A 26,358-nucleotide genomic window follows, 5' to 3' on the forward strand; every position below is an offset into this window, starting at 1 on the left:
CAGGGGGCAGCTCCTAGGAGATCTTTTGTGTTCTTTTGGTGGTATTATGTCTCTTTGTTTTTCATGTTTTTTGTTGCTTTATGTTAATAATCTGTGCATTTGAAGAAGTAAGGACTTATTCCAGACTTTGCATACTGGAATTTTCTGGGGAAGCCTTTCACCAGTCAGCTCATCCAGAGATCCAGAGATTCTGAGCAGATCATCTGGTGTGGTCCTCTGGCAGACTTACTACTGGAGCCCTTGGACTTTGTGCCTGGATCAGCAGGTGGGTGGGCCTGGTACCTGGGTCTCTGGGTCTGTCGGGTTGGACCTGGAGCCTTGGATCCCCTGTTCATTGGATCTGTAAGGGTAGGTCTGGAGCCCGTATCCTCAGAGGTTGATCTGAAGCCTGGGGGGCTGACCTGGTCCTGGGGTAGGTCTTGAGTGTGACCTTGAGAGTCTGACCATGTACTGGGATGGGCCTGGTACCCAAGTCTGCAGGGTTGGTCCTGGGGTAGGTCTTGAGTGTGAGTCTACAGAGGCTGACCACGTACTGGGATGGGCCTGGTACCCAAGTCTGCAGGGTTGGTCCTGGAGCCTTGGTTCATGGGTCCAGCTTGGCAGCAGGGTCTGCTGGGCTGGGCCTGGACCCTGGGTCTGCTGGAGCATGGGGCTGCAGGGACTTTGTCTGTTCTTCTCTCTTGCTGTCTTTTTTTTATGATTAGGTGGTTTTCTCTAGTGGTATGCTTTGATTTCTTACTGCAGGGACCAGATTGGCACTGGGAAATCTTGAAGCCTATGTCCAGAGTTGCCAGCCTGGTGCCTCAGACCCAGTCCAATGACAGGTTAGCCAGCTGAATGACAGACCCAGCCCCTGTCACTGGGCTGGGTCTGAAGTCTGGGGCTGTGGTCTGAAGTCTGGGGCTGTGTAGGGCAACTTGACCCTGGGATGGTCTGAAACCCGGGGTGGAACCTGGGGTCATAGAGGCTGGCCTGGTGCTGGGTGGCATGGCGCCTATACCAGCAGAGGCTGGCCTCATGACTAGGGCTGCAGGGCCAGCTTGGTAGCTTGGGTGGGCATGAAGTCTGGGGCTAATGGGGCTGTTGGGGTTGGCCTGGTGGTGGGGCAGATCCAGAGACAGCCTGCCAGGCTGGCCTAGAGCCTGGGGCTGCAGGATCCTGCCTGGTGCTGGGAAAGACTTGGAGGCTCAGTCCACAGGTAGGTACCATCCTGGAACCTGGGACCTGGAACCTCAGGGGCTGGCCTGGCACTGGGTGGGCCTGGAGGCTGTATCTGCAGTCGGGAAGCAGGGTCTGCAGGTGCAAGCCTGATGACAGGCTGCAGGGGACAGCCTTGTGCTGGCTTTTATTGAGGCAAGCTTCATTTTGCCAGCAGATACAAAGCAAAGTCTAGTGCTTATTTCTCTCTTCTTCCCCCATACTGAGGATACCTTGCTTTAAGCTGTGCTGCCTGGGGTTGGGAGTGGGGTGATGCAAGTGATGTCAAACTGTCCTTCCTACCTTCTTCAATGCTACATCCAGGTGATGTAATCTCTCACTTGGTTTCCTTAGTTCTTGTGAAAGGTGTTTTTCTATGTGGATGGTAGTTCAAATTGATATTTCTCTTGGGTGGGGGTGATGTGTACTGGAAAGTCCTATTCCTCCATTTCTTTATATCTGTCTCAAATTGTCCCAGATTTACAGATGAAGAAACTAAAGTTCAGCAAACTTGAATATCTTGCCAAGGACACGAAACTATTTAGTAGAGCCAAGGTTCAAACTTCAGTCTTTGTGAATTCAGAGGTTGCTTGCTTCCACTGTGCAGGTGTGGAATATCAAACTAGTCTTTAGATTCTGCGAGATTTTTCTTTCTCTCTTATGTTCTAAGAAATGGGAGGTAGAAAAGAACAGTGATGGGTGAGGGAGAACTGTCCTTGAGTCTGCACCCTCCACAGGAGTTTTGTTGCTGGGGAAGGTTGGGGAGGGGCTGTGGAGACAGGGTCCTTAGTGCCCAGCTGAAAGTATTTTTCCCACTGGAGTGGTTCCAGATTTACCAAACTGCCATGAAACTTGCAGCCAAGGTGTGACACTACCCCTGGCTACAATTGTCTACCGTTGCCAGGCCTTTGGAAACTGCTGCTTTTGCCACCAGGGCCTTTGTGCAAAAGGGCGCTTTGCTTTCTGTCCCTGTGGCCATCACCAGCTTCCCATTGATAGCTCCTGTCTATAACTGTTGGGGTTTACCATCCAACAAGCGGACTCTATATCAGCTCTCTTCACCTGTGTTGTCTTGTATGTTGCTGTGTGTCTAAGGTGTGATAATTTGCCCTTTCTTCACTTGTTTTTCATAGCTGTCTAATTTATATTGTTTTGAGTACCAGGACTGTGCAGTGGGCTCCAGAACTTTCTCCAAAGGGAATCTGTTGGCATTTAACTGGGGCTGTTCTAGTGTGTGCTACCCAAGAATGCCCCTTTATATGCTTTTTAAAAATCTTAATTCAAAAATACATTTTTTGTGAAAAATACAAAAAAGAATAAAATAATTACCACCCAAAGACAACTTGCTAAATTTAGTATATATTATTCCAACATTTTCTACATTTATGTATATATATTACATAAAGAAAACATACTTTTTAAGTAAAATGGCTTGTTTTGTACCTATAGCTTAGTGTCCTGACTTTCTCTCGAAACAATCTTTCATACCATTAAATATTTTCCATATCGTTTAGTAGTAAAATTGTTCAGCTAATCCTCTATTAAGGTTGTTTCTCACCTCTCTGATGTTGTAAACAGTTCTGTGGTAAGAGTTGATGTAGCTAATTCTTTGTGCACCTTCTTAAATATTGTACTTTTCTCCCCTTTCTGGTTTATTTTTTAAGTAATATGTATAAATGAGGGAAGTAACTAAGTTGCTCTCACTACTGATCCACAGGGTCATGATTTCTTTAGGGTACATTTCTAGCATTTTAATTGTTGGATCAAAAAGTATGCAAAATTTTAAGTCATTTGCATTTTAGAAAGGTTATGTAAGTTTACTCTTTTACCAATAACTGAAAACCTTTGTGGACAATGGATATTTTCATTTCAGATTTTGTCAACTTCATAGGTGAAAAATGAATCTCATTTTTTTAACTTATATTTTTAAATTGCTAGTGAAGTTGAACGTCTTTTTTATTTACAAATTGGTCATTTGGATGTTTCTTATTTTGTAAATTGCCTGTTTGTTTTTTCCTGTTTTTTACCATTGATGTGTTTATGTGTTCCTATTGATTTGTAAGAGTTCTCTAGGGGAGGGGACTTGGATTTAAGAATATTAACAATTTGGGTGTCATAAATATTAGTTACTCCCCCCAGTTGTTTTGTTTTTATTTTATTTGTGATATTTTAAAATATTATTCAAGGTTACAAAAGATGTAATAGTTAAAAATGAAAAGTATAATCATGTTGTTTTCTTATTTTCTACCTAACAGCATTAGAAAATATACAATTCTTTATATTTTTGTTTTAGCAATAGAAAATTTCTATGCACTTCTTGATAGAAAAGATGTGAATTTGACTTACCCTTTCCCATTTGCCTCTTATCCTATTAATATTTGAGATTTAAAAAATTCTTGTTATTTATCCTTATGACTTGAAGTAACTCACCTAATTCTATTTTGTACTCCATTATCATTCAGCGGCATCTCTTGACTGTCTACTTTGTAAAATGAGAATATTAGCACCTTTATCCCTTCTTACCCCCTCCTCCTCACCCGCAGACTGAGCCCAGAGCATTTCCAGGAGTTTCTTCTTCCTCCATAATCTACACAGGACAGGCTTTCATCTCCACTGCAGCTCTTTCGCTGGTTCATCTCCCAGCTGGCTCTCATCTGCTTCCTGTCGTTCCAGCCTGTCTCTTCCCTGTTACAAGTTATCCTCCTTGTACCTCCGTCTTTTTATTTAAATGGTTCTCTAAAGATGAAAGGCAAATGTGCCTAGCTTGCCATCTTGAGCTGAACATTGCAGTGCTTTGGATATATAGAAAATTTAAAATTTTTATGTGATGAAACCTGCAAGTGATTCCTTTTGGTTTCTACCTTTGCCGCCATGTTTAGAAAGTCTTTCTCCAATTTAAGATTATGTTTTCTTTAGTACTTTTGTGAATTACTTCTTACTTTGAAATCTTTGTTCATTTCTAGAATTTATTTTGGTGGGTAGAATAGTTTAGAGATTCATCTTTTGTTCAAATGGTTAGCCAACTACTCAGTATCATTTATTAAATAATACAAAGTTTTGAAGTACTGAATTCTTACATATATTTGTGCCTGTTGCTGAGCTTTGCTTCTTTAACCTGTCTCTGATGCACACTGGTGCCAAACTTTTAATTATTGCCATTTCAGAATTTTAATATCTGGAGGGCAGGTCTTCACCACCATCCCCCGACATCACTGTTCTTTATCAAAATGTTTTTAGCTGATGTTGTATTCTCTCTTCCCTGCTGCAAAAGGAGTTTACTGTAGTATACACGTTTGAATGAGGCTGCCTTGGTCAGCCCACGTCTTAGCTCTTCGTCAGTATTTCTTTCTAGCTAGGCAGAAAGAGTAAAACTTCTGTGTAATACTAGTTCCCTGTTCCACCCAGGTTTTGTCTTCACTTGCTTTTAGGTCTAGGACTGGAGAATGCAGTACATGCCAATAATTCTAGTCTTCTCTGATCTGTGAACATATACCTTCACTGACATTTGTGTAGTTACTTGGAGCCAAAAGGAAAATGGTCACTTAGCCAGATTTCACTCTCAACATTTCACGTCTCCTTCCACTACCTGACACCTGCTAGTACCTCCCAGTCACCCAATCTGATCTCCTAATCTCTGGCATCTGACCCAGCCTCCATCACTGCCTCCCTCAGGAATGTGTAGATGGCCTTCAGGCCATTTCGTCAGGCTCCCTCTTTCCCACCCTACCTGCCAGTCTATCCTTCGCCTGCCTGCCTTCCTTTCCGGGTGCCAGCACAAAGTTTGTGACCTCAGGTGCCTTTGTGCTCAGGCAGAATTAGGCACCTAGCAATTTACCAAACACTCATGGCTGGGTGCAGTGGCTGACGCCTGTAATCGCAACACTTTGGGAGGCCGAGGCAGGTGGATCACGAGGTCACGAGTTCCAGACCAGCCTGAGCAACATGGTGAAACCCCGTCTCTACTAAAAATACAAAAATTAGCTGGGGGTAGAGGTGCGTGCCTATACTCCCAGCTACTCAGGAAGCCGAGGCAGGAGAAATCGCTTGAACCCGGGAGGCCGAGGTTGCAGTGACCTGAGATCGTGCCACTGCACTCCAGCCTGGGCAACAGAGCGAGACTCCGTCTCAAAAAAAGAAAAAAAAAAAAAAAGAAATACTTATTTAATTATGCTTACCTAGAAACATTGCAGCATCAACATAACTGGCTCCAGCCAGAAGAATGAGTACTTGTTTCCTGGCGGGGGAAGGATGCCAAGAAACCTATGCTTCGGAGTCTCTGTGGGCACAGAGCCTGTGTTTGAGGCAGATGGAATTTCATCCGTCGGAAATTTACCGTCATTGACTCTTTCCTAAACATACTTAGAGCTAACTGAAAAATGGTCACCTTTGCACTTTTGCACAAATCTCTATCAAAAGCCAGGGAGAACAGAAAATCCCTTTTACTACTTTTTTATTTTCCTTTTTTTTTTTGGAAACAGGGTCTTGCTCTGTCGCCCAGGCTGAAGTGAGATGGCGCCATCTTGGCTCACTGCAGCTGCCGCCTCCCGAGTCCTAGCGATCCACCTGCCTCGGCCTCCCAAGCAGCTGGGACTACAGGCTAAATTTTTTTTTTTTTTGTAGACACAGGGTTTCACCACGTTGCCCAAGCTGGTCTGGAACTCTGGGCTCAAGCGATCCGCCCACCTCGGCCTCGCAGCGTACTAGGATTGCAGGGGTGAGCCACCATGCCTGGCCTACTTTTTCCTTTTACGTTTGCTGATTTTTGTCCCATCCTTCTTTTTGATTCTGCAACAAAAAAATTAAAATGTTAAATATTAAATATCTTTTGTAGAAGATACTTTATTAAAATTCTATTTCAGTGCTATCCAGTGGAAAAATAAATGCAAGTCACATTTATAATTGTAAATTTTCTAGTAGCCATATTAAAAATAGCTTTAAAAACCCAGGTGAAATTAATTTTAACATTTAAGCTAGTGTATTCAAAAGAATGTATCAGCATGTAATCAATCTTAAAAAATATTGAGATGCCTTACATTCTTTTTTTTTTTCCATTTGATATCTGGTGTGTATTTTATACTTCCAGTACATCTCAATTTGGGCCAGCCACATCTCAAGTACTCAATAGCTACATATGAAATCACTTTACCTCCAAATTCTGAGTGATTTTACTAGTGACTTTATATTGGAAATAACCACATCTAGAAGTTCTTATCTAGGGATGCATGTTCAGAATCACCTGGAAGCTTTTTCTAAATATGCATTCCTGCCTGTACCCTCACTAGATCTGTTAAGGTAAAAATCTCTGCTCTGTGTGAGCCTGGGCATGTGTATCTTGAGAAAGGTACATAGGTGATATTGACAAGTACATTTAATTAAAAACCACTAAGATGGTCCAGCTTCTTCAGTCTACCTATGACTAAACATGTCCTGTGTGATCAAACAGCTTTCCCACAGAGAGTAATGATACAGACCTCAGTCTTCCATTCACAAATCTGGTGTCCTTTTTGCCTCATCATTTCTAACATATAGGATAAGAATGTAGACTAATATTATACACAGATTTGTTCAATAACAAGAGTCAGCAACAAAAGGGAGTTTCAAGTTACTCTTTAGATTGTCAGGAAATTAAATGTAAAATATCCTACCTGCACATGTGTGCATGAGCACGTGCGCACACACACACACATTGTCTAAATAGTCTTGTTAATTGAAGTTTCATTGTGATGGGCATGACTGTGTAGATTTTATATGTATTTCCATGTTCTTGATACCTTTTAGACTCACCTCATAGATTATACTTTTCTGAAACTGCTTTTAAAAATCTATATCAAAATAGATACCAAGGGCTATTATAATTATTTTAGTATATCTCTGGACGTCATAACCAAATACAAAAGTTCTTCAGCCTGTCAGTTTTCAAAGTGTCAGCTCTGGATTTTTCAGGTTAAAATTTCATATCTTTAATAACAAGGCTGCCAGATATCAGCAGGCAGTGTGGTTGACTACTCTGTAATTTAATGGGAGTTCTTCATAGGTGAGTCACAGTGGCTTTCTTCTCTTTCTTTCACATGGTGCTGACAAGGAGAGCACACGTGCTATACTGAAAGATAGTAAGTCTCAGAAAGGTCATCCAAAGGTAATTTGTGGATTATTTTTGATGAGTTGGAGATATGGAGAAAAATGTTTGCTCTTTAACACTTAATTTTGTATGAAGTGACCAAACTTAGATTATCTAGTTTTATTTCATGCAAGTGAATTTAACAATTAAATATTTTCATAGTTCTTTAATCCGTATGCTTATTAAAAATCAACAAGTCTACAAAAGTCACAAGTAATTAACAAGCCTGTTAAATAAAATAATGATATCCATAATAGCCTACAAATAACTACTAGAATTTTTAAAAAGCATTTTAAAGGTCCAAAACGTTTAAACAGGTTATTTAGCAGTAATCAGGATGGTTATATGACACTCATTTGAAAGAGGCTTCAGTTTAGATTATCTAGACTAACTGTCTTTTTACAAATGGAAAATTCAGAGAGATCCAAAGAGATGAAGGGATTAACTCCACTCGCATAGAGATTCCCTTCCAGTGCTAGTTTGCCACTGTCTTCTGACTCACTTCAGTTGGCTTTTTTTTTTTTAATCAGCTATGATGACTTTCTTTTGCTAGAATGTAATATCATGTTAAGGTGTAGTGATTTGCTTATAATAAAATGATTTAAAATATTTTGACACATGTCTATTGGACATATCAATACAACAGAACAAAGACAATAGCAGCATGACTTCAGTGCTTCAGAGTTCCATGTGTGTTTCCTTCCATGTGTCTAACATAGGACATTAAAGAGCATGATCATTTCTTCAAAAATAGGTTCCTTCAAGCTGAGTACAAGATCCAAATTTTAAAAATACCTTTTGTGGAAAATACTAAAACTTGGAACCACAACCTTGTTTCTCTCTTTTAACGTAATTGCTCACTTCATGAAAAAAAAATCCCCTTTGGACAAATGGATGTAATTGTATATGTAATGCACTGGGAAGTATGAGTTACTATTGATTAACTTGTATTAAATATCTGAGAAAAAGGTATGTATTTTATTGGTAATTTTAAGTTGACGAGATGATAAATAGAAAACCCCTTATTTGGAGTTCCCCGATGTATTCTTAGTGGTCAAGACCCTTAAAACAAAAAATGTGATTTCTCGTTTTACGTTCTCCTCCTTTCTAGTGTTTTTTTTTTCCTTCTTATGCAGAACAGTGATTTTATTGTAGAATTAAAACTGATAAACCTGATCCCTCAGCTCTGTGCTATTTTGTTTACCCCATGAGGAGTTGCTCCCCATAAACCTGAGAGTTTGTTAGAAGGTACCTGTTTCAGCAGATTATAAGGTTTAAGCAATTGCCATTCAAGAGAGTAAAGAAGAACTAGTCTGGAAGCTGGCAAGAAAAAAAAGTTGTTATTTCTAAGTCAATGTTTGTAGAACAATTGCCTGGTTAGGCAATGAGACAGTAGTGTTTAATACAATTGAGCTGTGATGTATGAGTAGTCATACACTCTTTTGTAAGAGTCTTGGATTGATATTTTTGTTATACTTTGCAATCAAATAAAGGAGGCTGTTTGCACATATCCTGAAAACGATGATTTGATAACTATATAGTGATTATTTCTCAGTAATTTTTGAAGGTCTACTAACCAAAAACTTCTAATAAAATTCACTCTTATGAAATTAAAGATTAAGTCACAAAAATACAACTGTTTAGATAAATATTCAAGCACTGACAGGCATATAGCACCTCAGTTCTGTTTGTTTGCTGGCCATTATGTTTTTACCAGCTTTCGTTTTAAAAGTCTCATCTTTCTCCTTGATTAAATTAAATGAACATCCTTTCCTGTTACTCCAAAGGATTCCTCATAATTTTTTTATAGCACCTTTGATTTTAGACTGAGGGCTTTTAGATAGACTTAAATAGATTCTTCTACTGTATGTTTCTGAAATATTGGCCCCTGTACTTTACCAACATACATTTCACTTTATAAAGTTAATGTAAGGGCTTTTCGGTGACTCCAGGCAAACCTCAAACAATTTCTGATTTGCAAAAAGATCAAGATGCCTCTGGAAATAACACACAACCCAGTGTTGTTATTATTATTTTTTTGCAAGACCTAACTAGAGAAGTGATCATTATACTGTATATTCTTTAATCTTGTTGTTTTTAAAGAAGTTTAAGTGTTGTGTCCTTTAAGCAATTAAGTTCAGTTCAAAAGACAGAATAAATACAAAGCTCTTTAAAAAAAAAAAAAACCCTTAAGAGACCACATTGTGGTAAGTATTTCAGCCTCTGGATTTTGATAAACTAGAAAGCTTTATTTTGAGGAGTCATTAACTTGCAATTTGGCCCAGATCACTCTGTAAGGTCATGGTAGCTTCAGACCCCTTATCTCTAACTAGCCTGCCCGCTGGGACAGAAAGTGTGTTCTAAGAGAAAGAGCAAGATCTCTGTGATTAGATTGAGTCTACAGGGGACTGAGAGCCCTAAGAAAACTTCAGATTTTAAGAAATCTTCAAAGAGAAAAGGGACTAACAGATCCAGATGAGCCATGGGAACAGTGAAGTGCTTGGTGCATGTATATATAAGTTCTCAATAGAGCTGTTTCAACCACTAGTCCAAATTCAACTTCTCAAGCCTGGTAGAGTCAAATTTCTGGCACTTGGCAGCAGAGAGTTTATAGAATGCCTTGATGGAATCAAGTAGTAACCTGTCTTCCTTGTCTTCCTTTTGCTTCCAAACTTATGACTTGGATTTTTTTTTTTAAATGCTCTTTCCAGCCCTAGTAGTGACAGCATTTTCCAAAATGTTACTCAAAACCTCTCAAATAGCAGAGGCAGTAGCAACACATCCTGGCATCTAGCCTATGGTCGTGCTTCAGGAATACACTGACTGCCTTGGTGATGGCCAAATGCCAGTTCTTATAGTTAAGTTGTGGCTTGGACATGTGGACCCATTCCTTCCTGTAATCCTATCATGATCCCCTGCTTTCTTTCTTCCCTACCAGAATCTAAGCTCCTGGAAAGCAAGTGCTATGACTTTTATCTCTTGTATTCCCACAGCCATGTTGGCTAGAAATATGGTGGATACACAAAGAAAGTTAGTTGAAAGAACAAATCCAACTATCCAAGAGGTTCTGAATACCCACTGGCCCCACCACCAACCTCTGCTCTTCTTCTTCTTCTTTTTTTTTTTTTTTTTTTTTTTTTGATATGGAGTCTTGTTCTCTCGCCCAGGCTGAAGAGCAGTGGTGTGATCTCGGCTCACTGCAACCTCCATCTCCTGGATTCAGGCGATTCTCCTGCCTCTGCCTTCCAAGTAGCAGTGATTACAGGCGTGTGCCACCATTCCTGGCTAATTTTTGTATTTTTAGTAGAGACGGGGGTTCACCACGTTGCCCAGGCTGGTCTTGAACTCCTGACCTCAGGTGATCCGCCGCCTCGGCCTTCCGAAGTGCTGGGATTACAGGTGTCAGCCACCATACCCAGCCTGCTGTTCTCCTTTTAATGCACCCAAGTCCTAGGGAACCCGACTGAGGATCAGAGCTGTGAGCTGGGGGAAGGCCCATTGTTTTCACCCTAAGACCTAGCCTGACTTGAGAAGTTTCAGGATGTGGAATTTCATCAGGCTGAAGGAATCCTTTCAAGGAGCATTCTGACAATAGAACCATATAAAATCCACTCTTCTTTTTGTCAATTATTTTGAAACTGTTCTAGTAATTAAGATTGAGCTAGAAAATATGAACTACATTTTTACAAACACTCAGACCTTCAAAACAGGCTTTAAAAGGCCGGGTGCAGTGGTTCATGCCCATAATCCCAGCTCTTTGGGAGGCCAAGGCGGCAGATTGCTTGAGCCCAGGAGTTCGAGACCAGCCTGGGCAACATGGTGAAACCCCTTCTCTCTCTAAAAATAAAAAAAAAAGATAAAAATAAAGAAATCAGCCGGGCATGGCAGCATGGGCCTGTAGTCCCAGCTACTTGGGAGGCTGAGGTGGGAGGATGGCTTGAGCCTGAAAAGCAGATGTTGCAGTGAGCTGCGATCACACCCCTGCACTCCAGCCTGGGTGACAGAGCAAGACTCTGTCTAAAAAAAAGCCCACAAGCTGGCTTTAAAGTGAACTAATAATGATGTCTATGTTATTATTCTATATGATATTTGAATATGTTCACCCTTTTCTCTTTTAATATTGTTTCAACTACTGATTTACTTTAGCAAACACTTTCTTCATTAAAAGTGCAAAGGTAAACTTAAACCATCCAAATAATCAGCCAAATCAGTCGAATCTACATGAAATATACAACAATCTAAATGCTTAAAATAGATAAGTACAGTAGTGGAGGGCGTAATGTGTTACTGGGCTTTTGACATCAAGGACGTCTGTGTTCGAATCCTGACTTTGTCAGTTGTTAGTACCAGTTGTATTGACTTAGATAAATCATTTCACCTTTCCAAGTCTCAGTGTTTTCTTTTATAAAAACTATGGTTGTCAGGAGGATTTTGTGAGATAATTATATATGAAAGAACCTACTAGGATGTATTCTTTAGTAAACATTCAGTATTTGGCTCTCTATTTGGCAACTGAGTGGTGGTTGTGTTCCCCAGGTGTGAGGGTTCCTGGGCTGGGCTGGGGCTACTGTCTTGTAGTTTCAGTAATTTGGTTTCTTGTGTACTATTCTTTTATATATATATATATATATACACATATATATATATATATATATTTTTTTTTTTTTGGAGACGGAGTCTCACTCTTGTCCCCCAGGCTGGAGTGCAATGGCGCAATCTCGGCTCACTGCAACCTCTGCCTCCCAGCTTCAAGTGATTCTCCTGTCTCAGCCTCCCGAGTTGCTGGGACTACAGGTACCTGCCACCACGCCTGGCTAATTTTTGTATTTTTAGTAGAGACGAGGTTTCACCATGTTGGCCAGGCTGATCTTGAACTCCTGACGTCGGGTGATCCGCCTGCCTCGGCCTCCCAAAGTGCTGGGATTACAGGTGTGAGCCACCATGCCTGGCCCTTATTATATATTTTTATATACTTAAGAAAATTTAATCTGTGGAAAATCTGGTTCTTGTTTTTTGACCACATTATCAGATCAGTCACTCATCTACTGTAAGTACATTAAAAAGAATACATGGTCACTTTGCCCAGTTAACCAGAGAATGGTGCCATTAAGTTAAAAAATGCATATACATGTATAGGCATGATCCTCATATAGATTAGTTTTGTTAGCTGCACAGTCACAGATCAAATCCTGAGTTATTACCCTTCTTACAGAAGGGTGTGTCGCTTGTTCATGGTGGGGACAAGGTTGTCAGTGAGGATAGCTTGATAGTAATAAACTATTACTACCATTGGAAGAACATTTCAAAATACAATATTATGCATCCTACTTAGGTTATTTTCACTTCATATGGTAATAGTCCATTAATTTACCCTAATAATATTTAATAGATTTTGACATCTACTAGAACATAAGGTTGAAGTGAAAAGCATGTTTTAGTTTGTGCATTTTAAAACAATTTTCTACGAAAGAAAACCAAAATTACCTTCCATAGCTTTCTTATTTAAATTGGACTTAATATTTCTATTGTTTTTAAGATTCACCTCTTAGAATCTTCTACATTTCTTTGCCTAAGTAGTAGGGGATGGTTTATGTTTTTTGCCATTCATAATTTTTCTTAAACCTTCATACCCACATTTAGCCATATGCGCTTTAAGACGCACAGTGAAGATGAAATTTAATACACATCAAACTTCTGTGCAGACTTGGTGAGAAACAGATATTTTGCAGCCTGCTTTCACTCTGTGAGTCATTAAGGAGTGGGTTGATAAACTTGCATTGCAACCTTGCTTATAGAAGATTGTGCCTATTGTAAGATACTCCCTATAAAGCCAAAAGATAAAAAAATGCTAAGGGTACTGACAATTGTTTATAAAATACAGTCATAAAGACATCCCGCTCCAGAGAGTTCTCTGATTAAACTTCATAATAACTGTAATTTCTCTGCCTGAATCACTTTGTTAAATTTTGTCTTGGCTTCTGGAGACAGGGTAGGGAGACAGATTAAATTTCAATACCTTATGCTATTCATTGGGCTTGGGAGAGTTTCTTCAGCATAAATGATAATAAAGATAGATTAGTGATTCTGGTTTATCCTCTAATCTTAGCATAGACATTTTCTGTAGATTAGAAGTCATTTCATTTATGAACCAAATAAGGCTTCTGATATAAAAAGAAAAATGAATCTTACTCAGTTCCCTAAGGCTTAGAAAAGATTGCTGGAATTTAGGAGTTGGGTAAATGGTTTTACTTTAGCTACTAATCTAATTGAAAAAACGTGAGACGATTTTCTGAAAAGCTAAAAAGCTCTTATAGTAAATTTGAGAGGATTTTTTAAATTATGGAGAACAAGATAGTATTGCCCTTACCTAAAATTCTCCCTCAATATTTTGTTTCCTTTGCTTTGGAAACAGCATCCAAGCAGGGCCACTGAGAAGGGTGTGTGGGGGTGGGTGTTTTATTGACAGTTGTTTGAAGGAAATTATGCACAGGTACCTAAAAAGAGCAACTCAGGCAAGTTTCCCAGCCACTTAGATTTCCTGTTTCTTTAAGTTAAGCATTGCTTTTCACATTGTGTTGACTGTAGAAGAATTGATAGTGTCCAGTACAAATAATAATAGTAAAATAGAATTTCTGCTTAGAGTTTGTGGTAAATATCAAAATATCTTAGTGATAAGCACATGTATTCTTTTAAATTTTGTCAGTTGCCCAGTGCTTCCATTCATTTATCACTTGTTTATTTTATTCAACCAGCATTTATTGACCCCCTGCTGGTTCTGGGTTTCCTCTCATACTGTGCTAGATGCCTGGTATGCAAAGATAAATGAGTCATGGTCTCTCCCCTCAAGTAGCCACCAACTACTAAATTCTTGGTCATTTTAGTTGTTTTCTTTTTTCTTAAAAAAATTTTTTTTTCAACAGGTTTTTGGGTACAAGTGGTGTTTGTTTACATGAATAAGTTCTTTAGTGGTGATTTCCAAGATTTTGGTGCACCCATCATCTGAGCAATGTCACTGTAGCCAATGTGTAGTCTTTTATCCCTCTCCTCCCTCCCAGTCTTTCCCAAGTCCCCAAAGTCCATTATATCATTCTTATGCCTTTGTGTCCTCTTAGCTTAGCTCTCACTTATGAGTGAGAGCATATGATGTTTGGCTTTCCATTCCTGAGTTACTTCACTTACTTACCCTCCAGTTGCATCCAGGTTGCTGCAAATGCCATTATTTCATTCCTTTTTATGGCTGAGTAGTGTTCCATGGTGTGTGTGTGTGTGTGTGTGTGTGTGTATACATACACATACATACCACGTTTTCTTTATCCACTCGTTGATTGATGGGCATTTGGGCTGGTTCCATGTTTTTGCAATTGCGAATTGTGCTGCTATAAATATGTGTGCAGGTATCTTTTTCTATAATGACTTCTTTTCCTCTGGGTACATACCCAGGTGTGGGATTGCTGGATCAAATGGTAGTTCTACTTTTAGTTCTTTAAGGAATCTCCACACTGTTTTCCACAGTGGTTGTACTAGTTTACATTCCCACCAACAGAGTAAAAGTGTTCCCTTTTCACCACATCCATGCCAATATCTATTATTGTTTGATTTTTTTGATTACGGTAATTCTTGTAGGAATAAGGTGGTATCACATTGTGGTTTTGATTTGCATTTCCCTCATAATTAGTGATATTGAGCATTTTTTCATTTTTTTTGGCCATTTGTGTATCTTTTGAGAATTGTCTGTTCGTTTCCTTAGCCTACTTTTTAATGGGATTGTTTGTTTTTTTCTTGCTGATTTGTGTGAGTTCCTTGTAGATTCTGGATATTAGTCCTTTGTTGGATGTATAGATTGTGAAGATTTTCTCCCACTCTGTGGGTTGTCTGTTTACTCTGCTAATTATTTCTTTTGCTGTGCAGAAGCTTTTTAGTTCAATTAAGTCCTGTGTATTTATCTTTGTTTTTGTTGCATTTGCTTTTGGGTCCTTAGTCATGAAGTCTTTGCCTAACAAAGCTATTGTCTAGAAAGTTTTCCCAGGGTTATCTTCTAGAATTTTTGTGGTTTTGGATCTTAGATTTAATTCTTTGATCTATCTTGAGTTGATTTTTGTATAAGGTGAGAGATGAGGAACCAGCTTCATTCTTCTACATGTGATTTGCCATTTAGCACCATTTGTTGAATACAGTGTCCTTTCCCCACTTTATGTTTTTGTTTGCTTTGTTGAAGATCAGTTGACTGTAAGTATTTGGCTTTATTTCTGGGTTTTGCATTCTGTTCTGTTGTTCTATATGCCTATTTTTATACCAGTACCATTGCTGTTTTGGTGACTGTGATCTCATGGTATAGTTTGAAGTTGGGAAATGTAATACCTCCAGATTTGTTCTTTTGCTTAGTCTTGCATTGGCTATGCGAGCTCTTTTTTGGTTTTATTTCTTTTTTTTTTTTAATTATTATTATACTTTAAGTTTTAGGGTACATGTGCACAATGTGCAGGTTAGTTACATATGTATACATGTGACATGCTGGTGCGCTGCACCCATTAACTCGTCATCTAGCATTAGGTATATCTCCCAGTGCTATCCCTCCCCCCTCCCCCCACCCCACAACAGTCCCCAGAGTGTGATGTTCCCCTTCCTGTGTCCACATGTTCTCATTGTTCAGTTCCCACCTATGAGTGAGAATATGCGGTGTTTGGTTTCTTGTTCTTGCGATGGTTTACTGAGAATGATGATTTCCAACTTCATCCATGTCCCTACAAAGGACATGAACTCATCATTTTTTATGGCTGCATAGTATTCCATGGTGTATATGTGCTACATTTTCTTAATCCAGTCTATCATTGTTGGACATTTGGGTTGGTTCCAAGTCTTTGCTATTGTGAATAGTGCCGCAATAAACATACGTGTGCATGTGTCTTTATAGCAGCATGATTTATAGTCCTTTGGGTATATACCCAGTAATGGGATGGCTGGGTCAAATGGTATTTCTAGTTCTAGATCCCTGAGGAATCGCCACACTGACTTCCACAATGGTTGAACTAGTTTACAGTCCCACCAACAGTGTAAAAGTGTTCCTATTTCTCCACATCCTCTCCAGCACCTGTTGTTTCCTGACTTTTTAATGATCGCCATTCTAACTGGTGTGAGATGATATCTCATTGTGGTTTTGATTTGCATTTCTCTGATGGCCAGTGATGGTGAGCATTTTTTCATGTGTTTCTTGGCTGCATAAATGTCTTCTATTATTTCAGGAGATCTACTAGATGCTGGAGTTACAGCAGAAGAAAGACAGGAAGAGTTTCTTCCCTTACGGAGTTATTCTCTAGCCTAGGAATAAAAGTCAACATGAATAAAATGGAGAAGCAATCAATGCTGAGCTGAATTTTTCAAATAGAGTAGAGCTATTAATCATATTAGGTCAGAGATGTAATTCTTTGGTGAGAGACTAATAAATGAAATAAAATTAGAGGTCTTTTTGAGACTAAGTGAAATTATGGAACAACCGATAGAATAAAACTACATTCTAAAATTGTAGTTTCCAGATTCAGACTTAGAACATTCCTTAATTAATTTAGCATTTGATTTATAGAGAACTTTAATATTTCAATAGTATTATCTATCAAATAGTTAATGAACTATTTTAACTTTCTTTGAGAAAGTTAAAAGGCAGATATCTCCAGTTTTAACATTCGGCTCTGACTCAAATTTTGGTTAAGTTTTGCTGTCACATCTAGACTTTATTACATAAACAAAGATTTAAATTAGTTATAGTTACTTCAATGGGATATATAATTCAGATTTATTCAACTTTCCCCATTCTTTAATTACTACTGTTCAGAGATTGTTCTTGTGAGAGATACACTATTTTAGCATGACTCAGAAACCTTAGTAACAAAGTGAACATTTTAAAAGCATACAAAATACAAGCCCGAATTCGATTCAGAAGGCATAAAATTAAGCTATTGGATGCTGTAGTTTCTCAGTGCTGGTGTGACTCTCTGCCCCTGCCTCATGATAGAACTAGGAACCATAACAGTTCACTGAGTCATGCTAGGCCATGGTATCAGCACGTGCTTGGCAGACCCTCAGTAAACCTTTGCGTGAGTGGGGGCATTTGTTGCACAGTGATGATCTCAACATTACTTTAATAGTCTATACCACATATTTATGCTTGGTATTGGTTTGTTTTAAAATGCAATTTTTAATTTAATTTTATTATTATTATTTTTTGAGATGGAGTCTCGCTCTGACCCCCAGGCTGGAGTGCAATGGCGTGATGTCGGCTCACTGCAACCTCTACCTCTTGGGTTCTAGGATTCTCCTGCCTCAGTCTCCTGAGTAGCTAGGATTACAGGTGTCCACCATCATGTCCGACTAATTGTTGTATTTTTAGTAGAGGCAGGGTTTTGCCATGTTGGCCAGGCTGGTCTCGAACTCCAAAATCAGCTATTCTTTAAAAATTATGCGTTTGAAACAATGAAGATTTAGCCATTCTAAACATTTCTTTAGAAACTTTATGCCTGCCCTTCCTTAATCGATTACATTTAGATGGAACTTTTGTATAAAGTGTTCTCCTACACATGGTCTCATTTGATCTTCTTGACAGTTCTATGACTGATATTGGACACTTATTATTATCCCCATTTTATCAGTGAGTTAATTGCTATTTACCTGCGATTATATAGCTAATTAATGGAAGGCATTGGCTGTACAATGGGATTTGTGACTCCCACTTTACAGCTGAGCTCAATTCTTTCTACCATTGACCTGCAACGATGTTTTAAATAAAATGACTACTAAGGTTAGATGTTTTAAATAAAATGACTACTAAGGTTAGATGTTTTAAATAAAATGACTACTAAGGTTAGACTGCTAAGTTTAGAGGTTAGACTGCTAGTTTCTGCCAATGGATCATTTTTGCCAATAATAGGATAATTTTTTTTCACAATAAGAATCCTAAAAAAAAATTTCATCCTAGCCTCAGCACTTCTCTACATTAATTCTAGGAAACACTTGTACTTAGGTGGAGCTTCCTAAGGACCAGCAATCTTTTTAACAAAAGATGAGCCCTTCAAAAGCTGCCTGATAAGTGAGTGCAAGAATTATAACCATTGATACACACTGTAGTCATCAAAAAGTCAGATCACACAGTCTATTCTGCATAGGACTCCATTCATTGCCTTTTAAATGCAATAAACTTCCCCTCCCTTTTTCACACCATATCCTGCCTTTTTCTAACCTATATTAATGATTCAATACATATGGTGAATAAATTAAGTGATAGAGTTTTTTTAATTAGCAAGATTTTTATATAGCAAGATATAACCTGAGTTATACCTGTATTTCACTTTGATCTAAGAGAAGCAAATCATACTAGCTCTTATATAAAAACTCTGTAATGGTAGCACAACTATTCAGTAATAATAATGTTACTAAATGAAAAAGAACTGCACAATGCATTTTGTTATGCATATTTTCTTTAGGAATTCCTTCACTCTTGGAATAAACTTAACTCTTTTCCATAAATGAGACCCCCACCCCCCGCAGTCCAAAATTTGTCAAGCTGAATGATCACTAAAATCACCTAAAGAACATTTTTAATGTTATTTTTCTCAAGCTTTTTATAACTAAAATTTTCTTCCCATATACAAAAAGCTGAAAGACTAGTACAATGAACATTCATACAAGTACCTCCTAAATTCAATAGTTGTTAATATTTTAACAAATTTGGTTTCTCTCTCTGCCTTTCTCTCCCTCTGTGTGTATATACATAGACCTATCTGTATAAGTCTTGGCTTGATTTGAGTTTAGGTAAAACATTATTGATAAAAATACTTCTTCATTGATGTGTGTACTTCATATTGCATTACATCAGGTGGCAAATGACGTCAGGTTGTTTCATTGCTGGTAATTGTATTTAATCATTTGTTCATGGTGGTAAGTAGCAGATCTCTTTTTTTTTGTAAATAACAAACGTGCCTGGATGGTAGTTTGGTACTATGTGAATATCCTGTTGCTAACATTTCACCTAAAGGAAACCATCCTTTTGTCCCTACCAGAATCTATTGTTCCATCAGACTCTGTTGTTACATCTACATTGATTAGCTGGCCTTCTTCTGTAAAGGTGAGCATTTCTTTATCAACTGTGGGTCGACTACAGTTTCTTCTAAAAAGTTAGGGTAATTTGTAATCCTTCCCCTTTACCACGTTTCGAGTAGATCTCACCATATCGAATTTTTCCCATTATTTTTTCAGGGCTACTTTTCTTTCTGACACAACTAAATTTGCTCACCTTCCAATTTCCTGCCTCAGACCCCAAATCAACCATTTCTTCAAGGAACCTCAGTTCTTTTTAGTGAAGGATGGTATGTATAAATCAAGCTCTAAGTGTTAGGCATACCTATTGTACTTGTATCTTTGCTTCTAGACCTTTTCAGTGGACAGTGCAAGGAAATATGTGTATTTCTCTTAATCATGAGTTCATGTTAGTATTTGTAATTTAAATTTAACATTAATTTTAAAAATTATATTTGTATATCACACTTAAAACTTGCAATATATTTATTTGATTCATATATACATATATAGTTTTGAATTACAATAAAATTCTGAACGAAGTTTAAGATTTCTTTGCAATTCTTTCTGTCCCTGGGGAGTTTTTAAAAATACAAATATTGGCCGGGCGCGGTGGCTCACGCCTGTAATCCCAGCACTTTGGGAGGCCAAGGCGGGCGAATCACGAGGTCAGGAGATCCAGACCATCCTGGCTAACACGGTGAAACCGCGTCTCTACTAAAAATTAAAAAAAAAATTAGCCAGGCGTGGTGGCGCGCGCCTGTAGTCCCAGCTACTCGGGAGGCTGAGGCAGGAGAATGGTGTGAACCCGGGAGGCGGAGCTTGCAGTGAGCCGAAATTGTATCACTGCACTCCAGCCTGGACGACAGAGCGAGACTCCGTCTCAAAAAAAAAAAAAATAATAATAATTATAATTATATCTGTGCCCACTTCCCCAAGATCTTCTGAATTAGAATCCTAGAGAGAGAATTTTGTCAGATTGTAGGTTTGTATTTTTAAAATAATAAATCCATGATCTCCTGCCCTAGTCAGCCTCAGGACTGCTGGAATATGTGAAATCTGTTTTACTTTGGGTCATATCTCTCAATCCTCCCTCCCCTCTTTTTTCCTTCTTAGACAGTTTTATAATTTTGTTATAATGTAATTACAGAATTACTGGGCACAGGGAGAAATGTTTAAGGAAATGGGAAAAGGGTTGACTGGGAAGTAAAAAGAAAAATCAAGAATTTGCAGGAAGATGGTATAGGGAGCTTAGAAGCTACTGGCATGAACAGTAACTTTTCATAGGCTATCATTATCCTCAATATCTTCCTTACAGTTCTTCAGAGGATTTTAAACAGTAATCCTGTTTTAAAAAACAGGACTTATTTAATAATGGCCTAGCATTTATTGCATATTTAGCGTTGCCAGGCACTCAAAGTATTTTATGTAGTGCCTCATTTAATCCTTGCAGGAACCTTATTGTGCTCACATATTAATATTCCAATTTTGTAAATGAGGAAACTGACTTAAATATATGTACTCTGCTTAATGAGCTACTTTCTAAGGAAAACACAAGTTTTATCTTTGCCACAGGTTGGGTTACCCAGGAAGCGCACTCTGAGATTGAGATTTGGATGCCTTATGTTGTTAGAGATACCTGACAGATCTAACAGAATTGATCTCTGGGGATCAATACCTTTGGAAGGGAGGAGATGCAACCACAACCACTCAGTGAAGCTGAGCTATGAAGTGGTTCTCTACCAAGTCCTGAACCAACCCCACAGAGAGCTCTGGAGCTAGGGTAGTTGTTCAAAGTCCTTCCAATTTGGAGCAAGAGGACTGGCCTTTTTACCTCTGCATTGACCCATCACTGTGTGCAGACTGCCCCTGGAAGGAGGCTTGATCTTGGATGGGGACCCTCTTCTGCTGGCACTCTCTGCAGCCAGGGGAATACGTTTTTTAATCCTGAAAGGGCTTCTGGGGTAGAACTGATCACTGATCACAGTGTCCACCACATCTCCAGTAAATTTGCTATAATTTCTTCAAAACAAATTTTCTTGATAAAGACTTTTTCCCTATTGGCTATTCTTTTCTTATTTTTCCCATTGAAGAATATATATATTTAGAGCATTTGCTCTTATGTCATTCACCATAAACTCAAAGTCTTTTTTAACCCAGTTGTACCAGCTTTTAACTCCGTGCCTTATATTACATCGGATAAACCAAAATATTTTTATGCAGTAACTTGCTGTTTTTTTTAAACATCAGGCGTTTAGCATCTCCAGTCCTCAGCATTTTACTCTGCTTGTCTTTACAGCCATTCTTGAGAAGGTTCTCAAAGAGGTCAATGCAAGAGAAAGTCTTCATATTAATCCATGCTTAGGATCTCCTCAATTTCAACCCCTTCTTTGTTAAAGCGTCCTCTTTGACACTCAGCATACATCCTTCATCCCGTGATTTTCTGGTGGAGAAAATTACTCACTCTCAGCTTGCTGGCTGACTGTCCCAACTGTCTGTCTTCTGTGTGAACTTGGAGGCAGAAGGGCTGTGTGTGCTATCACTCCCTGGTGTAGAGAAACACGTCCACCTCCTCCTGCCTCTGGTGTACCTGGTCCCTTGTATATGGGATTATGTGCTCTCAGCATAAGAAATGCCTGATTTTTCCATTTAAATGAGGTGAGGCTATGTTACGAATGCACTATTTGTTCTCTTCTTCCTTTGGGAGTATTTCTGGTCTTCATTTTTATTGGAAGACCTCGAAACACTTTAAATATGTTTGTTCTATAGTTTTTAAAAAATAAATCATTTCTGAGTATATTGAAACTCAGTACCCAGCAACATAATTTTCTTTGGTTAATAATTTTTCTAAACTAGAAATGAAATGCCTTAAAATTATGCATTTGTCAAATATGCTTTAATATGTGGTTAAAAGCCAATCTAATAAGGAAAAATAACCTAAAAATTAGTCCAACCATTCCTTTTAATTCCTTGCTTCCAATTTACCATGTATATCTACCACTTTGGAGAGAAAAACTGTTAATTTAACCTTAATTTTTAATTTAATTAAAAAATTTTAAAATGTAACTCCATTTAAAGAAGTATCTTGAGGAAGATTGAACCTGGGAGCAGGTAAGTAGGAGAGATCACTAAAGAGCAAAGTGTAAGGTAGAGCATTTGTTTCCTTCTTTTTTGTTTGTTTGTTTTTGTTTTTGTTTTGAGACAGTGTCTCGCTCTGTCGCCCAGGCTGGGGTGCAGTGACTCGATCTTGGCTCACTGCAAGCTCCGCCTCCCGGGTTCACGCCATTCTCCTGCCTCAGTCTCCCCAGTAGCTGGGACTACAGGCACCCACGACCACACCTGGCTAATTTTTTTTATTTTTAGTAGAGACGGGGTTTCACCGTGTTAGCCAAGATGGTCTCGATCTCCTGACCTCATGATCCACCCACTTCGGCCTCCCAAAGTGTTGGGATTACAGGCCTGAGCCAACACTCCTGGCCTCCTTCTTTTTTATAAGGATGTGTGCCTCTTCACATAGAGTGCTGTGTAGGACTTGAACTTCTATCTCATGAATGTCTCATGTTGGCGGAGGTCATGCAGCATGATTCTCATTGCTTTTAAGTGATGGATAATTGAGTGATTAATAATTGATTTCACTGCATTCTGTGTTTTTTGCACCTTTTAAAAAAAAATCGCTTAAGCTAGGGTTTTTGTTTCTGTTTTTTAAATGCTACCCCAAGTTTGATTGTGTTCTCAAGTGAAAAATATTGCTAGCTATGCCGTGTGTGAACTTTCAGCCTAGTCATTTTGTGGCCATAAATATTGTTTCTATGAGCCTCTTTTCAGCTGTGCTAGTCATGTGTTTTCTGTTTGTTCCTTAAATTATGTAAAATGACCCCTTTGGCAGCCAACAAATTTTATAGCTTACTATGATAAAGAGCTTCCTTATGGAAAAAATATTCAAGTTATATAAAATGTTTCCTAGCAGGTCAATTTTTTTCTGAATAAATAGTTTTAAAAACAAATTTAACAGGAAGCTTAACAATTTTTTGAAAATTTGTACAAGCAGTGCTCAATGTAGGGAATAAGGAAAACCAAGAGATGAGAAAAATTAACACCCAAAAGCTCATCACCAGAGAAAACTGCTTTTACTCTCTCTTCTTCTAGTCATTTCTATGCCCCATTATTATTTTTGCATATTTGAGGTGATGTGGTATAAACAGTATGTATATTCAATGTGTATATTCTACTTCTTCAAACTAATATTATATATAAAGATTTTCTACAAAAATTATTTTTTGAACGTTTTATAATTATATACTATTCAGTTGTGTTAAGTTCAGTTAGCATAATTTTTCTAACTGTTCTCATTAAGGGCATTTTGTTTGTTTCTAGTAGATTGGCTAGTATACAGGCTGCAGTGAGCATTTCTGCATAATGTCTCTTCTGTAATTAGAATTGTGTCCCTAGAATATATTCACAGGTCTGAAATTTTGTAGTCAGGAGGAATGAATGCTTTTAAAGATTTTGATACTCACAGCCAGATGGCTTTACAAAAAAAACTCTACCAACATTAAATTGTTTTTACTTTTTTTCCCCGCCTAGGAGAGTCTAAGATCTTTGTGACCCTAAAAAGGTTAAGAGCCACTGGTATGTTTATGAAAAACAGATTTTATGCTTCTTGAGGTCATCACTGCCTTTTAACTTCCAGGAAGCCTACCAGTAAGCATACCCTGAAGTCGATGTGAAAGAAATTTGTTGAAAATAATGATCTTAGTGAGATCTGCATGTGACCAAAATTGAGGATGCCTTTCAGGAATACTAACATGCCTTAGGCAGTGGAAAGGGTGGCCAACTCCTCTTTGGTGTCAATTTGAAAACCTTATTTTATTTACTTCATATTGTCAGTGGCAGACAACAGATTTTTGAAGACCATTTTGTGTTTTTGCAAAATCACAATAGCAAGCACGGTAGCTCAGTTTAATGGTCCTATGTGCCAAAGTGACTAGCTGAAAATAAAGTATTTCTTTTTTATCTGTAGCAATCAAGTCACATGAGATGAGTATATCATTTCCAGCATATTACAATTTATTACATCTTAATATTCACCTACCCTAGTGGGCGTCATAGTAAGTTTTTACTTCTATTACAGTAGCCTTTCCTGAGCTGCTTTATTATGAATTCTAGTTAGTAGTATTTTATTGGTTTGAAAATAAAGGAAATTTTTATTGAAATAAATGTATTGAAATTAACAGTGATTCTAAGGAATATATTTGTTTTAGCATTTAAATAGTCTACAAAGATAACTATCAATTTATTTAGCTAGAAGTTCCCTAGAAATTCTAGTTAAGGATATGAAAAGCATGGATGCCTCCCTCTACCTAGAGAGAGTATAATAGTTAAGAACATGGAATCTGTAGCCAGAGACCTTGGATTTGAATCCTACCTTTACTGCCTCCTTGGAGCACAGCTTTTATCAAGTTACTTAAACTCTGTGCCTCTGATTTCTTAACTGTGAAATGGGGTAATAGTGGTATCTAGCTCAAAGAGTTGTTGCAGGAATTAAAAGAGATACGTATGATGCAGGCAGAATCATGCTTGTTTCATTGTATGGGTTCTTCTACCTTCTCCTCATCATATTATCGTAGTCTTTGTAGTCGTCTTCATGATGGAAGTCAGTATTCAATGAAATACTTTCTCTGATAAATTGATTTACTACTTTTTTTTTTCATTTTTATCTCCTCCATTTTTCTTGGTAAGCCTTTGGAGGTTCTGTTCCAACTTTGACAATGCTTTGACTGACACATTGGCAGGCTGTCTTAAGTGTGTGCTATAGTAACAACATGCTTCCTTTTTCATTTATTTGTAGATACCAGGATAAATGTGCTGCTTACCTTCATTATACCAGGTAAAAGAAGGGAACCTTTTTAATAGAAAACAAAAAACCTGTATGACTTAGGGTCATCAGAAGAGTATGGCAAAATAAAACTGAGATATTCAGTGAGACTTGCCAGTGTAGTCTTCCAATAAATTATTGCATATTATTTGCCAGAGCTTCACCTTTTGTTGCAAACAGATAGCAAATTTCAGTTGTACCACTTCAGCAGCTTATGTTGATCAACTGAGGTTGGTTGGAATGTGTCAGACCAGCTAAAATTAAGCATATGTTATTAGCTTCTTTCAGTTAATGGGTAGAGTTGCTTCCTGTTGCTCAACTACTGCTATGTTTCCTTCTCTCAAAGTGCCAAAAAGTTTTTGAAATAAAATGATTATTTTAATGGTTTGGTATTGTGAACATGGTTATGGTAAAATTAGAATATTGCTTCTTTCATCTAAAAGGTGGTAGGTAGCAAGATGAAGAAATGGAAATAGAAAGTAATGGAAAGTTAAAGTTAACTATCATATTTTTAATGTTTTAATATGAGTATAATCTGTTTACTACATAAATCAGAAATTAAATTAGGAAAACATTCCATATTATTCTGTATGAAAGTAGTGTTTTGATATGTCACTCCTAATCCTCACTTGGGTTTCATAGTGAACATTTTCATGTGTCCTAGAAAACAGACTGTTGGTTGTATTTCTGGATAAGTGCTCTGTGAGGGGTTTTCTCCCTTTCTCTCATTGATACCTCTTACATTATGGGAGGGGAGAAAAATGGAACTCTGGTCTTATATATAATATAGTTAGCATGTCCTGGGAAATATAGTAAATTATTCTGTGATAGTGTAATTATCTTCTGCTGTCTTTATGGAACCAGGCATTTGATAAATTTTTGGTTAGAGTAGAATATCAGCAAAGCTATAGGAATGGGCTCAATTGTGAATAATTTAGTTTTCCTCCATAGCCACAGCACTACTTTTGCTCACAAAAAGGCAAGAGTATTCATGAGCGATAGTTTGAACATCTAAAAATTCACAGTAGTACCTCAGTTGGAACAGTCTGCTTAACATAGGATGAAAAGCACTTTAGTCCTTACTTATGGGACAGACTGATTTAAT

The 26,358-nt window shown here is 38.0% G+C and overlaps 1 protein-coding gene across 6 annotated transcripts in view; it reads left to right on the top strand.

Annotated features, from left to right (window-relative positions):
• GALNT7 (polypeptide N-acetylgalactosaminyltransferase 7) overlaps positions 1–26,358 on the top strand; it is a 155,189-nt gene that overhangs the window by 36,400 nt on the left and 92,431 nt on the right. For 2 of the 6 annotated variants that reach the window (XM_063809994.1, XM_063809995.1), the window contains exon 2: positions 19,559–19,668. The exons of 2 other annotated variants lie outside the window; for them this stretch is intronic. In XM_063809994.1, coding sequence (XP_063666064.1) covers positions 19,666–19,668 — 3 coding nt within the window. In that variant the 5' untranslated portion in view covers positions 19,559–19,665. Of the gene's footprint in view, positions 1–19,350; positions 19,428–19,558; positions 19,669–25,226; positions 25,266–26,358 lie in introns of those variants that run through there. 2 more of the 6 variants (XM_054683931.2, XM_063809993.1) reach the window with 2 other exon arrangements.

This window comes from Pan troglodytes, chromosome 3 (assembly GCF_028858775.2).
Source record: "Pan troglodytes isolate AG18354 chromosome 3, NHGRI_mPanTro3-v2.0_pri, whole genome shotgun sequence".
Taxonomy (NCBI): domain Eukaryota; kingdom Metazoa; phylum Chordata; class Mammalia; order Primates; family Hominidae; genus Pan; species Pan troglodytes.